The sequence below is a fragment of the Zosterops lateralis genome, assembly GCF_965231275.1.
Source record: "Zosterops lateralis genome assembly, chromosome: 7".
Taxonomy (NCBI): domain Eukaryota; kingdom Metazoa; phylum Chordata; class Aves; order Passeriformes; family Zosteropidae; genus Zosterops; species Zosterops lateralis.
In genome coordinates this window covers 33,843,012-33,858,208 of record NC_139767.1, presented here as the reverse complement: position 1 = coordinate 33,858,208, position 15,197 = coordinate 33,843,012, and the positions used below count along the sequence as shown (strand labels likewise).

Genomic DNA, 15,197 nt, shown 5'->3' with positions numbered 1-15,197 from the left:
GACTTGGCTTTTTTGGAGGCAAAAAAATCTATTCTTAAGTGGCTTTCTCTTTCTGCCTTTCTTTGCAATAAAATTTGCTTGTTCCTTAGTAAATACATAATTTTATTTCTTTTTTTTTCCTTTCTAACTAGATAATAAATTAAACCAAGTAAGTGTGGCCATGCCAGTTTGGACATTGCATTTAGAAAGGAGATGTAGGGGATATAGAAGAAAAATGAGGAATTTAAAATAATCAAAATAATTCTTCCTTTGAGATCAAATTTTGCAATAAAATAAAACAGAACAAAGCAAAACAAACAAACAAACAAAAAACAACAAACAGAGAAAAAGGAAAAAAAAAACAAAGCAAAGCCAACGAAACCCCACAAGAAACCAAAAACAACTCGGCATTTATGTGTCAGAAATGAAGATTATTTTAAGCACTTCCAAGTATATATTTTATAAATATATATTATTATGGAGAAAATTTAAATATGAAATCAATACTGGCTTAAATATGCATATATGAGAAAGTTTTCATTGCAGTAATGTCCAGAATAAGGAAAAAAATACTATATAAGGCAGTAGAAGCTAAGTTACTTCCCTTTAAAATAGTGAGAAATTGTCCCCCTCTTTCATCATTGACAAGAAGCATATGGAGAGTTCAGGAATATTTTAAATTTTAATTATATTTCATCCAAAATCATTCCCTAGTTCACTTAGAAGTTTCTCAAAAACACTCCAACAACTCAAGAATTCCACTGAGTAGTTTGCTCAGATCAGTTCTTACATTAAAAATAAGAAATGTTTATATGAAGCTTTTAACTGGAAAAAAGCTTGCTAATTTTTGTTTCTACATCTGGGAAAAATGAAATCTGTTAATATAGAGCTGTTTTAATCAATAGTTCATGGGCAGAATCCTTGAGTACAGCAGTGACAGAAATACAAGAATATGTCACTGCTTCTCCTTCTCTTCTGCTGAAGATCTGAAGTCTTGTGCAAGTCTTGATTTGAAATGGAAATAAATGCAATAATTCGTGCAGCACAAGATCTATATTGGAAAATCAAAGTGAAAGAAGAAAGCCATTCTATTTTTCTCTGATTTCCATAAACTATGGTTTGGCCATAAGACATTTATTTCCAGGACCCTTTGAAGATTTAGCCGCCCTCATATGAAATTATTATTTTCTCTAAAGGTCTAATAATGTCTGTGTGTTTAAAAGACATAGGAAAATTCACTTCCAGACACACTTTGGCTGAGCCCACAGTCTACATAATGTCATTAAATAGAGCGGAATTTAACCTATATGCTGTTTTAACTATTCTTTATGAAGTCCTTAAGAGGAAATCCTAGTTTTTAGAAAGTAATAAAGGAAAGATGATCACATTTGGCAGAAATGCTCCAAGGAAACTGTTATTAATATAGGAAAAACCTTCAGAACTCTATAGAAGATTGCTCAGAATAAATATGTGTGTTTTTTAAGGGGAAACATTTCTTTTTAGAGACTTCTGAAACCGTTCTTTCTGAATGAAAGAAAAAAAGATTAATTACTTTAAAGATGTGACTGGACCAGACATCTGCACATAGTGAGGTTTATATATGAATCCAGAAACAGGCATGAAATGAATTCAGTAACTTCTTGAGTACAAGAAGTTTTATATATATTTTAAAAGTCCCCAATTCAACCAGAGCCTTATCTCTGTGGTTTACAGTGCTTGAAACTCGTGTGAAAACTGGGGAGCCAGTCACAGTAGCTTCATACAGAGGTGCTACCAAACCATGGGGATGAAAATGGGATTCACAAAACCCATTATCTGCCAACTGAGGGGATTTCTCCTCTAGAATCCACTTTGGTGGGGGAGTGGACTTGGACAATTCTTTACAAAGTTCTGTTGTGATAAAGTGGATGTGTCCAGTGCAGAGAATCAGAATCAGAATCATTAGGTTGGAAGAGACCTCCAGGATCATCAAGTCCAACCCAACCCTAACCTCAACTAAACCATGGCACTGAGTGCCACATCCAGTCTTTTCTTAAACACATCCAGAGATGGTGAATCCAGCACCTCCTCAGGCAGACCATTCCAATACTTTATTACCCATTCTGTAAAAAACTTTTTCCTGATATATAACTGATATAACTTTTTCCAGCCTATATTTCCCTTGGTGCAGTTTGAGACTGTGTCCTCTCTTTCTGTCAGCTGCTGCCTGGAGAAAGAGACTAACCCCCACTTGAGCACAGCCACATTTCAAGGAGTTGTAAAGAGTGATAAGGTCACCTCTGAGCCTCCTTTTCTCCAGGCTAAACAGCCCTGGAGAGGGTACGGAATGGAGACAAACCCCAAAGCAGATCCATGGTGTCTGCAGCACACAGGAGCCACTGTGGGCTCAGTGCCCACATCCATTGCTAATGCCAGCCGTGGTTTGGAGGGAAGGGCTCTTTGCATAGCAGAGCATCTCTCTGGAGAAGTGTGATCTGGAGAGAATTGCTGTGAATTAATGTGTGTTTTGGGTTGCAATATGTAACCAAACGTGTGTATTTTGTTTGTCATCTGTTGAAACCGGTTGGGGAGGTGTTTTCTTTATCTCTTGTATCACCCATTCCTCATAACTCCAGGGAGAAGTGCCTTTTGTTAATGGGCAGCTGTTAAACCAGGTGGGGTCGTGTTCTTTATCTCTTCCATGGCCCATCCTCCCTCCAGGGGATATCTGCTGTTAATGGGCCATCCAGGCTCACTGCATGGCTGATACCATTACATCATCCCATGGGGAGATGCTCCACCCAGGCGGAGGAGCCAAGAATTCCTACCTGGATAAAAATCTGGGAGTCAGAACACCAGAGCAGCCTGTTTGTAATAGATCCCCAGAGGAAAACTGGAGCTATCCCACCACCACTGGACTCTCCTACAGGCTCATCTCTGCTCCAACAGAACCACATCTGTCACTGCAGGACTTATTTGGGCTGCTCCCAACACGCTGACCAACAGGGTGTCAGGTTGTGTTCTGACTGTCAGTGTTTCTAAGATTTTTATTTTTTTTTTTTTTTGCTTGTTTTTTGTACTACTACATTTGTATTTTTTAATATTCCTAGTAAAGACCTGTTATTCCTATTCTCACATATTTGCCTGAAAGCCCCTTAATTGCAAAATTATAATAATTTGGAGAGAGGGTGTTTACATTCTCCATTCCAAGGAAAGCTCCAGCTTTCCCTGGCAGACACCTGTCCTTCCAAACGAACACAATGTGTTGCTTTTTCTGGAAACTCTCTGATAAAAGTCTTGAAACGTGGTCTGGAAAGAAGAGCTTTCCAAGGAATGCATTTGGAATGAGCCTAAACCTTTCCCAGCCTGTGCTGCTGGGAGCTCCATGCCCTTCCCAAAGGCATCCTGCTGGGCAGGGAACTTGGATAAATGGGTGTTCAGAGCTACCAATGCTGTTTGACACAAAGTTTGGTGTGGTATTGCCTCTGGATGTCTCAATTTTCCCAGAATGCTGAGCTCAGTTTTTACTACATAATGCAAATGATTATCCCTGATATGACCTTGAATTGATTATTCTTGATTTTCATTTAAAAAACCCAAAACACCAAGTTTTTTGGTGCAATTTCTTGAGATATGTTACCAAAAACCTAAGGAAAGAACAGAGCAAACATTTTATAACTGTAAGTACTGTTATGTTAACAAATCCAATAACCTGTGTGTGATGTGCCCTTCACGTATATATCACATTGATCTAAAAATAGGTACATTTTTCACACAATGAGAAAAACATGCCCTCCTCCAGCAGGCTGCTACTTAACCTTGTTCCTTTTCATCCACTTCTCAGTGTACAGCAATCTCCTAGACCTCTCATTGCAGGAATTTAATTACTAGTTTTATTTCTACAAATGCTTGAAATCAGATCCCTTTTGTACCTTTTGTCCCGTTTAAAATGTATTTTCTGAAATGCTTCTGTTACCCAGAAGCTTATCTGCAATTTTCAAAAGTCTCCCTGAATCAGTAAACCATAAATTTTTCATTCCATGGATTCAACTTCAGAAAATGGTGAGCAGGCACATTGAAAATGCTTTATGACTATTACTGATTTTCAGAGACACAGAGTTTTCTTCTGGAATTTTTAAAAATGTGTCCCATGTTTTGCCTGGAAAAAGGGAGGGGGGAAAAAGAAGTGTTTTCTTTCTTCTATCTGAAATATATAAGTGCTCATATGTCTCACAGTGCATCTGACATTGGCCTCCTCTGGAGTTTGGATATTGGGCTAAATGGAGCATTTCTTTATTCTGGCTCAGCAGATCTTGGTAATAGAACCCATCAGGCACAATATTCACTTTGAATTAAAGGGGAAATGAGTAGTGGAAGGGCGGGAATGGGAGAGACAGAAGACAGCAGTGAACTGTGGCATGGGGTGGCTGAGGTGGGATACAGTTGATGTTCCTGATATTTCACTGAGTAAATCTTATTTAAGTTACCTGCACTTTGAAGGACAACAAATGAGCTTCCATGTCTGTTTTAAGCAAGTACAAGGCTCATAAGCCCTGAGTTATCATCAAAAACTTAATGAATGCAATTTTTGTTCAGTCAAGTTTACTTACTGCTCTCCAGTGCAGTGTGGATGTGATGGGGGCAACAGCTTTTTATTGGATTGTGGAAAACAAACCTAAAAATCCCCCATTTGAAGGATTATTAATATACAGAAAACTAAAAGTTAAAAAAAGAAAAAAAGCTACTATGTGTAATGGTATTTTATCACATCTGGCTTCTCTCATCATGACAGAATCTCAGTTTATGTTATCACTATTTTGTGCTAACATAAATCTCAGTTTATGTTAGCACTGTAATAAAATAAACATATTTAATTTTTTTAAAGAAAAATCATTGATATTGATCATTGCAAACATCTACAGGAAATATTTTTCTATTAATTGAGGTGCTCATTATTAAAGAATAACTAATTCTGTCCTACAGAGTGGTATCAATACAGTACTGTCAATAAGAGGAGGAAGAAAAGAAATCTTAGTTAAATAAAATTGATATGTTCTTTGCACTTCTCTCTACTTTAGTTTACTATAACAAGATGGTGTATGGGCAGGTCAGTTGATTTGTAAGAAAAATGGAGGATTTATAAGGCATTTACAGAGTGTGGTTCCAGGATCCCACAAAGGAAAGGACTGAGGGAGCAGCTGTGTTAGGGAGCTGTGAACCTGCCACAGTGTCATGACAAGGAAAACTTGGTTGTTAGTGAATGTCTCTATATTATCACAGAAAAATTTACTTCAATACCATTTCTCGTGGCAATCATCAGAAATCTGGCATAATTTAGATACCCTAGAACTACAAGAAAAAAGTATTTGCAATGAAAATAAATGCATAGATAAGGTGGTTTTAGACGTGCATATCATATTTTTTCTTATTTCTGTTAAGAATTTCTGGTCTACTTTTAATCCCCTTCAAATATAACCAACAAACTCTTTTACCCTTTGCCAATGCCCCATCCCCAGGGTCCAACAGACACCCTGGAGCACTAAATTCAGAATCTGAGTGGCTCCAGAGCTTCTTTCCCCCAGCAATCTGGAGCCATCAGTGTTTCAGCCCTTTCACAGGTGCACCACCACTCAGTGGTGTTGCTTCTGAGGATTCCATAAAAAAAAAATCACCAAAACAGGCTTAAAAATATTTAACAGAACTCAAAGCAAATGTGGATCTTTCATACCACTGTGGCTGCAATCAGATGTCTGTAGTTAAAAAGGAGAAATTCTCCCCAACCCCTATTTGTATATTGAGAATTGGATTCCTTATTAGCAACCCCACAATCGATGTAAAGCAGCTGGAGCTCTTTAAGTGAGTGGAGCATCTGCTGGCAGAGCAGGCAGCACTCCCTTCCTTGGATTGAAACTGCACTCCTGAGCTCCTTTTTCTCTTTCTTTCCTTCCTTTTTTGTGTTTTGGCAGACGTACAGCAGATAGCAATGGACTGGATCACGGGGAACTTTTACTTTGTGGACGATGTCAGTGACAGGATCTTCGTCTGCAGCCACAACGGGTCAGTGTGTGTGACCCTCATCGAGCTGGACCTGAGCAACCCCAAGGCCATAGCTGTGGATCCAACAGCAGGGTAAGGCTCTTTTTCTCTTTCTTTGCACTGGGGTTGTTTTTACATGATTGTTTTTCACTGTGTCTGTGAATGTATCTTTTTCATGCAAGTGTTTTAATAACTATTTTAGCTTTGCTGTGTTGAGTTCCTTGAGTAGTTGCTGTACTGAAGCATTAATGTGTAATGAACTTGGAGCAAGTCGTTAAACTTGTGCTAATTGCAATAATTATTGCAGCATGTGCCCTGTGACTTCTCAAAACTGAGTTAAAACTAAAAAAGCAATTTAATCCCAACTTGTCACAACATTTGTTTTTGTGTTTGCTTTTCTGTAAGTTGTGTTTCTACCTGGAGGATGTGGGAAAGTAATTTTTCAAGGAATTTTATGCCATATCCCCTCATTTATAGGACTCATTTTTATGCCATATCCCCTTATTTACAGGACTATTGGAAATGAGTTTAATGAGTTTATTTACACAAAGAAAGTGGTAGAATTTTTACTGTGCTTTAGAGGGTCAGCTCTGATGGTAAAATTACATTGTATTTGATTTTTCTGTTCCATGGATAGCTATATTCAGTGCCAGTTGGGAATTAAGCCTTGCTTAAAATACAGAGTACTAAATATCTTCTATTCTATCGCATCCACAAGCTGGAAAAAGTTTTTAAGCAACCATGATGTAAAACCATAACTAAATAGGAGTAGGAATAGGATCAAGTTAATTTAAAACTAATTTTTGTTGAGGAGTTTTGAATAAGGATTTTATCTTGGTTTTATTAGTCAGTAAGGAGTTCAGACCAAAATCCCTGATGGAATATGTCCTAAACTGCCATAAGCCCCTTCTCAACAAATACAAAAATATTTACAGTAGAACAGCTTGTCATCCATATGTGGACTTTTGTCAGTCTTTATTTAAAGCCTGAACGAATATTAAGGAGCATTATCACAATGACTTCAATTCTGACAGGAACAGCTTGCATGTAAAGTTTACAAAGAAGTTTGATAATGTGATCTTGAGTGTAGCTGTATTTCTCTCTGCAGCAGATGGTAAGCTTGACTTGATCTGACTGCAGAGTTGTTCTAAAAGAAAAATAAAAATTCATGTAGAAATTGATTTTTTGCAAGTTCTGATCTGAAAGAACTTGAAGCTTTCAAATTTGCTGACAGCAGCCTTTTTTCTGTGCTTTTACTTGTATCTTCTGCATTTACTGGATGAATCCAAAGCTTGCCATTAGCTAATCTTATCTGTCAGGGATGTAGGAATTGTACCCAAGCCTTTGATTTAGTGAGGAGGGACAGAAAAATGAGAGACTTTTCCTCCAATTGTTTGCTGGCTGCAAACCATTCCTGCTCAGAGTCACCTGTTCAGTGCCATGTGCAAAGTGAAGAGTGGCTGCTTTAGGGAGAGGGAAGTGCTGCCCTGTAGGAAAGGCCACAGGTGGTCATGATGTTTTACAGTGTGATTCTTATTAAGCAATCTCCATTTGTTTTGGGGTGAAAACACTGTGTGGAAAATTTTCTCAGAATAAGTATATTGCAGTCAAGCAGTTACTTCATTACTGTTTTTTGGGGGTTTTTTTGGCATTTTTAGTAATTGTGTGATGTTTGTTGTTCTGTTAATTGGATACCTAACATACATTTTAAACCCCAGTTTATATATTACTTATGTTAGTTTTTGATTGGGTTTTTATTCACAATGCAAATAGATAATGAAAATGCATTCTGGCTATTTAAAAATCTCCTGATCCTTTCTTTTGTCTTTTGTTTTCTGTCCTTTTTTTCTTTTAACTCTTTCCCGCTGATTGTAGTTGAGGCTTACTTTGCTGTCAGTGTTTTAGGGTGGTATTGCTGTCTGGGTAACTTGGTGGGTTTATTTTATTTAAAAAAAAAATCACAAAAGCATCCATATTAAAACCTATATGGCAAGTTGAGCTCTGAATGAGTTGCTGCTCTTAAAGAGGAGACCATTTCCAATGCTGAGAAATTCAGAGTGTGTTCCCAGGCCTTTATGTCTGTGATAAACTTCCTGTAGTAGCACAGGGTCAAGCCCTGCTGTTCTTGCATGTTCATGCCTGTGTGTGAGGAGTTTACTTGTGTCATGAACCAGAAATTCTGTTTTTATCCATAAAACAACCAAGGCATGGTGGTGAATTTGCTCATTCCAAATGGTTGCTGCACTCAGGAATATCTTTTCTGACTGTGGTTAATTTTACATCTCTGTGCCTGCAAGTTCTGTTAGATGTTTAGTGCTGATGGTTTGATATATTCTCCTATGAGCTTACAATGGAACTTGAGCTACTGAGCTTCTTTCATATCACACAGGGAGTGAAAGAACTTCTCATAAAAGTTTTTATTCTCATAAAACTGAATTTGAAATTGAGAGAAGAAAGATTCTGCTGTTCACACAGCCCTTGAAGAGCCACATTTGTTATGTTTCTCACCTCATCATGTTATTTTGGCAGGATTTCAGCACTTTATCAGCCTGAACTGTGTTTGATGTTTTGGTTATTCCAGACTAGGTCTAATGCACACCCACCAGAAAAATACCTGCTTCCCCCAGTGAACTTGTAACTTACCCACTTGGGGGTTTTGCAGTCCTGATACTCATCTCTTACATCAACTAATTATCAATTAGGAGTAGCACAGTGTAAGGATCAGACCTGTGTTAAGAAGAGCATTTCCAGGGGTAAAGAAGGTGTCTCCACTGATCACTGGGAGCAGTTCAGAGCCCAGACACAGCAGTGAAACGTGGATGGAAGGAAAAGCTGGGACAAGGAGAGTAGGAGATAAAGAGGCCATTGGCAACAGAGAGGGAGAATAAATTGTTTTACAATAATAGATTATCTATCAAATGCCTTGGAACTAAGATGTTTGGCTCCCTATGTCTGCAGTTCACAGCTTTGATAAATTTTAATACGGGAGTTCTTTTCTTCCCTGGTCAAGGAACAGAAGTGATTACTTTTGCTGGACCATGAAACTGGTGTAAAATTGATGATGGTGCTGCTGACTGCCACCATGAAACAAATGCAAGCTGAGTTAGAATGGCTTTAGCTGAGATCCTCTGTTCAGGTGTGCTATGCTCATGGGGAATGGTTTTTCAAATTATTCCAGCCAGTATTCCATTGGCACATTCATGAGGCTTTGATCACCAGACATTGATGATAGGGAAGGTAACACATTTAAAACTCACAAGAGGGTAGATCAGATTTAGGTTCTCTCCCAGCTCTGCCACAACCAGCTAAATGTCTCTACACAGAGCATTTTATTTTTTTTTATGGCTCTGCATCTCTTTGTATTTAATAAGAAGCATAAAATGCCTGTTGTTCAGGCTCTGTGATACCTGAATGCATTCAGGAGCATTAGGAATTAATACTGTGGGATGTTAACTGTGTACATATTCATATTTATTCTGTACATATGTCTACATAATTGCCCCAGTGTTCAGGGTTTGCCTTCCACTGCATCACAATGGCCATGGAGAATGTACTGCACCATTTTACAAAGCACAAATGCCTTGGAGGAGCAAGGGGGATGTGCTGCAGTTCCCTCCCAGCACTTCAGTCCTGGTCATACTGCTCAGACATACATGGAGTAATATAAATATACCAGGTTGTCTTAATTTTTCCTCATACTCAGTCTCTGATTTCTTTGGGAATGCCAGAGAATGGGGAAAGGACAGGAAGAGCAGATGAGGCCGCAACCTCGGGGTACTCCTGCTTCCAGAAATGTACAGCTTGTACCAATGGCTGTGATGCTTTTTGGGATGCCAGCCATAACTTCCTACTTTATTTCTCAGGCTTATGGAAAAAGGCAAACTTTAGGGAGGAGGTTTGAAATGTGGATGTGGCACCCACTGACAAAACTGTTCATACATAAGGAGATGTGAGACTGGAGGTTACATGGGGTGACATTGCAAAGAGGATGTGCAGAGCAAGGCTGGAGTGTGGAAGGATGTGTGGAGCAGAGTGTGGAGCAGTAACAGGAGTAAGGAAATGGCTTAGACACCTCCTGTGTGAACCTCCATAGAATCATCATAGAATTCCAGAATAGTTTGGGTTGGAAAGGACCTTAAAACTCATCCAGTTCCAATCCCTGCCATGGACAGGGACACCTTCCACTATCCCAGGTTGCTCCAAGCCCTGTCCAACCTGGCCTTGGACACTTCCAGAGATTGGGAAGCCTCAGCCTCTCTGGGCACCCTGTGCCAGGGCTTCACCTCCTCCCCGATATCCCTGATGACCCTGCCCTCCTTCAGCTCAAAGCCATTTCCCCTTGTCCCCAGTGCCTCTCCAGCTCTTCTGGAGCCCTTTTAGGCCCTGGAAGGGGCTCTGACCTCTCCCCAGAGCCTTCCCTTTTCCACACTGAACACCCCCAGCTCTCCCAGCCTGGCTCCAGAGCAGAGGGGCTCCAGTACTGGGAGCATCTCCATGACCTCCTCTGGATCCACTCCAGCAGCTCCATGTCCTTCCTGTGTTGAGGATCCCAGGCAGCTCTGCAGGTGGGGTCTCACCTTGTCCTGCCCACTCTTGTTGTGATGCAGCCAGGACCTGGGTGATTTCTGGGCTGCCAGTGCACATTGAAGGCTAATAAAGGAGATGGTGGATTGAGGGGGAAGGGAAGAACCAGAGGAGATGCACAATTACAGGCTGCAGTCACTGAAACTTGTGCCTGCCATTTAAAAGTTGCATTAGGAACAAAAGGGAGAAAAGACTTGTAAAGAGATTTGCAAAAGGAGCAAGCTCGCATTTTAATACTGCAACAGTGTGTGTCATGTAAATATTTGAATAAATCTTTTAATCGGCTTTTCCTTCTGCTGTTGGTGTAGAAATACAGACAAAAACCCACAGGCTCCACTTATTTCTTCCACAGAAGAAATAAAATGTAAATGCATACAAGGTTTGTAAATGCATACAAGAGGAGATTGTGTTATGATGATGCTTGAAGAACAGCAGTTATTAATGAGTGTTCTGTACCATTTCTTGGTAATGTTAGTGAGTCAGGAAAAAAACAAATGCACAACAGCAAAAAAAAAAAAAAAAAACAACTCTGTTGCATTTTAAGTCTGTGATAGGAATCACTTGATAGATCTGGGATTCACAAAGGGGAACAAGGGAAACAAGAATTATTAGCTGAGGGTATCTACTTCATCATCTCAGAAATTTATTTCAAGGAAAAAAATAGAAAAATGTTATTCTGTGGACTTCCTCTTTGATTCTGAAGATGCTAAACACAGAGTTCTTCTGAGGCTCAAATCAAAGCCACAGTATGAAAATAATAATGATAATTGAAACAACGTAATGTCATTGTGTGAAACACAACAGGGAAATTTGCCTCAGTCTAAAATTTCAGAAGACAGGAGGAAGCAAGGGGGTACAAAGACATTTTGAAATTCAGCCTTCTGTATAAGAACAGAGTTGAACAGCAGCTTAAAAATACCATATTTAAGGCACCTAGAAGAAAAATCATAAGAAACATTAAATTTTGCCTTTTTGATTTTCTCTTTTTAATTTTTTTTAATTTTATTTTTAGTTTTGAATTTATTCTACCTCTGAAATCTGGTAGAGGTAAGAGGAGGAAACTGGAGGTTGATCATGGGAGCCCTGTTGTCATCCAGGGTGTTTAGATATTTTTGCAAATCCTGTTTCTCAAGCTGTGTGTGATCATCCTCGTGGGATGTTTGCTTTTCTTGATCAAAATGCAATGTAAGGTCCACTGAACACTTTTCACTAAATATCAAAGGGAATGGGAGAAGTTTTACATGTCATTGAATGAAAAGTTTTTCTTATTAGAGAGCCATTCACAGGAGATGATGCCTGGGGTATGGAGAAGCCTCCCAGAGGATGGAAGACAGCCCTCAATGAGTCAGAGAGACTGAAGATATAAATAATAAGAGTTTTGGGCTGAGAACTCAACCTCTTTGGCTGGTGGGTAGACATGCAAGCCAGAAAGAGCTGTTCTGCTTGGTGGGATTTGGACAAAAAGTGGGTGAGGTTTCTGATAGAATGTTTGATGGGACAGAACCCGAGACCAGCCCTGAAATCCTTCATTAGTAAATCAACAACAGCCAGCAAAGAGCAGTCAGCAGGTGAGGGGTGGAGAGAGACCTTTCTGAAACAAATTTATCGACAGTAATTTTGTTTTTCTTCTCTTTCTGTACCTATGTCTTTAAAAAAATATTTGAACCATAAATGCAATTTGTATTAGGCACAATGAGTAGAGTTTGCATTCACCTCATATTTACCTGGAGGTATCAGTGAGGAGCTGAAAAATTCTTGCAGTGGAGGAAGAATAGAAATTCAAAAAGGAAGGGAAGTCAAACTATATATTTTTTTTTCCTTTATTTGCTTCTTTGTTATTTAGACAGGGGAGTATTTCAGGGTAAAAATAAAACATCTGCACTTATTGTCTGCTGCCTGTTTTATTCTCTTTTTACTCTCTTGCCTTTGAGCTTTTATAGCAGCCACTAGGCTTAGGAGAGATTCTGAGTCTTAAAACTTTGGGGTTTTTTTCCCTCTCAGATTAGTCACTATTTTCTGCTGATCAAAGAGGAGACTTATAATCATTAAAGCCCACTTTTAAACAGCCAAATCATTAGTGGTTTAATAACATGCCATTATTAAAAGAGCTCAGTTTCTTTTCTTGTCACAAAGATTTTTCAAAGAGCTGTAAGATACATATAAGACCCACTCACTTCAAAAAAGTTTTAAAGATGACCTGAAAAGGAATCTTCTTCATTAAAAAAACCAACCAAAAACCCCAGAAAACCTCAAAACACAAAAAAACTTTGTAGTAACTAATCATAATATGAAAGTTTGCATTAAGAATTTATGTTTTCTTGTTCATTTTCCCCCTCCACAACCTTTTTCAGGCTATGAACAGTTAGAGATGCTGCAATAGAGGCAAAATAAGACAAGAGAAGCAAAGATACTTAATCAGACAAAAGAAATACAAAAACACCCTTTTAAAATTATTTCCATTTTTTTATTATCGCTTTAGCACAAATGCTTGCTAGGAAATTGTGAAAAGAAGATTTATTTTTGTCTGATTTCAGGTTTTACAAAGCCGCTTCCAGTTCTGGGCTATTCCATCTTTTAATTTTAATCGTCATAACTAAACTGAGACACAAAATTCTTTCACCTTTGCATTTCCCCCTGGATCTTTTCTTCTCCCTTGAAACTTCAATCCCAGTGCAGCAGCACAGGTCTGCTCCCTGGGAAAACCTTGTGGCTGCTGCTCTTGGTAAGAAAAAGCAGCAAAGGGTTTTGTCACATCTGCACTCCTTCCCAAAATGTGACATGACGATTCTGCACCCATGTGCAAACAGAAGATAGGAGAAATTATGGTTCTTTTCTCCCAGCAAACTAAAACATAAATAAATAAATACAATTTGATTTATTATGAACATGCAAAGGAATGAGCTTGTATGAAAAACTCAGCTAATTCAGTTTAAAGGACTCAGAGTCACTGACAAAACTGAAGGAATTAAAATCCCAAGTATGTGACCTAACTGCACTAAAAAGGAATTAATTAAAAATGTCAGGGTATTAGTCTGGATCAAAGGGAAAACTATAATCAAAACAACAAAAATACAATAGGCTTGAACAGGTTTAGTACATGAATGTTCTCAAGTGATGATGTGTGTACACCTTTTCTTTAATCAAACATTGCTGAAAATAAAAAAAAAATGGAAGAGTATAGTTAAGAAACTTCTGTATATACCCTGAAGGTGAGCTGTATTTGGTGCCCAAACCAAGTTGCATTCAGAGAAAAACTAGGTACTGATAGCAGTGACAAAGGATGCATTTCTTGATAATAATCCTTTGTGAAAGAGCTGGCAAGGTGAACACTGGCAGTGTTATTAGAACAGTTCAGAGCTGATGTTCTGAGACTTGGTATTATAGCAATATTGCCTGGAGAATGAAAAGTTAACTAGAGTCATACTCATGAAGCATGAACTGAAGTAACTAAAGTCAGCCTTTTTTCTTATGCAGCATGTGCCCAGTAATGGATTTCATACGTTCTTACTAAGAGGAGCAATACTTGAGTAGTGTCAGCAAATCAGTGGGAATACAAAACCATTTGTAGAATCACAAGATAGCTGTGGTTTGTAAAAAGAAAAATTAAAAAAAAAAAAAAAATAGCTTGTAAGTCAGTAAAACTTTCCTCACTCACCAAGTCTGGTGCAGAGGAGCACAAAGGCAGTGTCGTGCCCCTCTCAGCAGGCTCAGGCTCTCCCAGAGAGCTGAGCTGTCAAACCACAGCCTCTTCCTTACCCAAACCAGATTTGCTTTTGGGCCCTAAACACCAGAGCTGCCTCAGCAAACCTGGCTGAGCACATGAGCAGCAGCAGCACAAATAGAACTCTGTGAGCTGCATTGCCTGGGGCCGTGCACAGCTGATCCAACACTGAGCTTTACACCCTCCCTGTGTGAGTGGAGTGGTGACTCTGCTGCCTGTGCCCACATCCCTCACCCTCAGTCCTTCACTCATTAAACTTCTGCTCAAAATGCTCCTCTTTTACTGAAATTACCAGAGATCTATGAATTAGAATTTGGTTTTTTTGTGAGGGACACTCAGAAATGGGCGTGTTATTCTCCCAGGAATGGAAATCTCAAAGTACTTTTTTTTTTTTTTTTTTCTTTAATTTAATAAATGAGTTGTCCAGGCAAAAGCTACATGATTCAAGTCACCCTATCAGTGATTTTCTTCAAGTTGAAAGCAATTAAGCTGGAGAGAATTGAGGCCACTTTGTTTCTGAATGAGAATATAAATGGGAGTTTAAGGCTCCATAATGCATGGACATTATGTTCATGTCCATTTGAAGTCTCCTTTTATCTTTTATTTTTTTTTAAATTTTATTACCTGATTGTCTCATTATCTAACCAGCTTCTGTAAGGTCATTTATGTTGAAGACAAGTTCTGATATGAATTAGAGCACTGCATGAGTGGAAGAGCAGAATTGAAAATACAGCTGCTTAGGACCCTTTTTAAAAATTATTTTTAGATGTACTTGTATTATTCTGAACTTAAAAATATCCATGTGTATATAGATAGATATTGATAGAGGTTTTGTTTGGTTTTTTCTCTAAAGTGAACAAAATTAAAAAAGGAACAAAAAGCTCATATTTAGCATAGA

General features: G+C 38.6%; 1 protein-coding gene across 1 annotated transcript in view; it reads left to right on the top strand.

Annotated features, from left to right (window-relative positions):
- The window catches only part of LRP1B (LDL receptor related protein 1B), a gene marked incomplete at its 5' end in the record, with an annotated part of 645,110 nt that overhangs the window by 363,878 nt on the left and 266,035 nt on the right, over positions 1-15,197 (top strand). The window contains one exon of the mRNA XM_083865658.1: positions 5,925-6,087. Coding sequence (XP_083721784.1) covers positions 5,925-6,087 — 163 coding nt within the window. The remainder of the gene's footprint in view (positions 1-5,924; positions 6,088-15,197) is intronic.